This window comes from Echinops telfairi, unplaced genomic scaffold (assembly GCF_000313985.2).
Source record: "Echinops telfairi isolate 266 unplaced genomic scaffold, ASM31398v2 ScPeMD7_7457;HRSCAF=8495, whole genome shotgun sequence".
NCBI lineage: Eukaryota > Metazoa > Chordata > Mammalia > Afrosoricida > Tenrecidae > Echinops > Echinops telfairi.
The window spans coordinates 44,699,618-44,701,736 of NW_022111357.1; the positions used below are offsets into that span (position 1 = coordinate 44,699,618).

Below are 2,119 nucleotides of genomic sequence, written 5' to 3' on the forward strand. Positions count from 1 at the left end.
CGGGGGCGGGGGAACGAGCGCGCGCCGAGTGCCCCGACTGGTCGGCGCGCTGGGCGCTGCCTCTGCGGCCGCAGGGTCCCGGCTGCTTTCAGACTGGGCATGGGGGCGCACCGGGCACCGCGCTAAATGACCTTGCGTTCCCTTTCCCTCGGGGTTACCGCGCGGACAGCCAGGAGCTCGGCTCTAAACTGGGCCGCAGGTTCAGAGAAGGCAGCTATTCCAGGGTGAAGGGGGCCATCCGCCCCGCCTCTTCCCCCCCCACCCCGCCTTGAAGTCAAAGTCAAAGTCCAAAGTCAAGCCCGCTGACCCCGAGTTCTCCACCATGGGGAACTGCGGACAGCTCTGGCTGCTTCCCTACGAGCTGGGTCAGTTCAGACTCCGGGCCCGGATTCTGGTCCCCGACGTGTTCCGGACGCTGGTAGAGGGCCGCTTCTCAAGCCCTCGGCGATTCTGAGCGGTTCTGAGCCCCAGAGCATGAGGGCCTGGGACGCCTCCAGGGTGGGGTCCAGGGGGCGCTCACATCCCGCAGGGGGGTGACGCCTGCGATCACTTCACAAGGCAGAAATTGTTACCGCAGCAATAAAAGGCGCCGCGGCGGCGGGGGCCTGGGAGTGGGCACATGGGGGTACGGGGGTGCAGGTGCCAAGCGCCATGGGTTAGGCCCGAGATCGGAGTCCGGCCGCCCCCCGACAGCAGCCGCCTCCTGCTCCCCTCGTGCCCCGGGCGCCACCATGTCGGGCGACAAACTCCTGAGTGAACTCGGCTATAAGCTGGGCCGCACAATCGGAGAGGGCAGCTACTCCAAGGTGAAGGTGGCCACGTCCAAAAAGTACAAGGGCACGGTGGCCATCAAGGTGGTGGACCGGCGGCGCGCGCCGCCCGACTTCGTCAATAAATTCCTGCCGCGTGAGTTGTCCATCCTCCGGGGCGTGCGGCACCCGCACATCGTGCATGTCTTCGAATTCATCGAGGTGTGCAACGGGAAGCTGTACATCGTGATGGAGGCGGCTGCCACGGACCTGCTGCAGGCGGTGCAGCGCAGCGGGCGGATCCCGGGAACACAAGCGCGCGACCTCTTCGCGCAGATCGCCGGTGCTGTGCGCTACCTGCATGATCACCACCTGGTGCACCGCGATCTCAAGTGTGAGAACGTACTGCTCAGCCCCGACGAGCGCCGCGTCAAGCTCACGGACTTCGGCTTTGGACGCCAGGCGCATGGCTACCCTGACCTAAGCACCACCTACTGCGGCTCGGCAGCCTATGCTTCACCTGAGGTGCTGCTTGGGATCCCCTATGACCCCAAGAAGTACGACGTATGGAGTCTGGGCGTCGTGCTCTACGTCATGGTCACCGGGTGCATGCCCTTCGACGACTCGGACATCGCCGGCCTGCCACGGCGCCAGAAGCGCGGTGTGCTTTACCCCGACGGACTTGAGCTGCCCGAGCGCTGCAAGGCCCTGATAGCCGAGCTGCTGCAGTTCAGCCCGTCTGCCCGGCCCTCAGCGGGCCAGGTAGCGCGCAACAACTGGCTGAGGGCGGGGGACTCCGCCTGACCGCCGGGGCTCCAGCTAATCCTGCCGCCCCGGCACTGCGCGCGCGCGGCGAGTGTGCGACGGACGAACTTCCGGTTCCCGCGAAGCCGCCGCAGTCTCACGCGCACGCGCCCTCCCCTCCCCGGTCCCCGACTACTCCAACCCCAGCCCCCCGTGCTTTCCCTAGACCTGGAGAGCGGAAGGGCGCATGCGCAGTCCTGGCTCACAGCTCAAAGGTCCCCAGAGGGGACCGGGCAAGAGGAGCGGGAGGTACTGCGCCTGAGCGGAAAGAGCGACGACCCGGAGGTGGGCAGCGGGCGCCAGAGACTTGGCGAACGAATGCGAGAACGCGGAGTCCGTCCCCGGCCCGCCGAAGGCGCCAAGGCGGTGCTGGGCGCCCGCGGCGCAGCCCACCCCGGAATTTGCAATAAACTCTCGCTCTTCCTCGAAACTGGCTGTTAGCTGTGGCCCCTTTTAGGGGCAAGGTGGGGTTGGCGCTCCTGGGCGAAGAACTTTCATTTGTTCCTCTGGGAGAAACAGCCTTGGAAGAAGAGCCCTGGCCAAGGGTCAGCTGGTTCATTCCGTCT

General features: G+C 66.4%; 1 protein-coding gene across 1 annotated transcript; it reads left to right on the top strand.

Annotated features, from left to right (window-relative positions):
* The first annotated feature begins 644 nt into the window (after positions 1 to 644).
* Positions 645 to 1,553, top strand: TSSK6 (testis specific serine kinase 6). Its single transcript, XM_004705512.2, has one exon. The coding sequence runs from the start codon at positions 732 to 734 to the stop codon at positions 1,551 to 1,553; it is 822 nt and encodes a 273-aa protein (XP_004705569.1). The 5' UTR covers positions 645 to 731.
* Positions 1,554 to 2,119: the final 566 nt, after the last annotated feature.

Coding starts and splice junctions, on each gene's coding strand:
- TSSK6 (XM_004705512.2), top strand. CDS start 732: ATGTCGGGCGACAAACTCCTGAGTGAACTCGGCTATAAGCTGGGCCGC.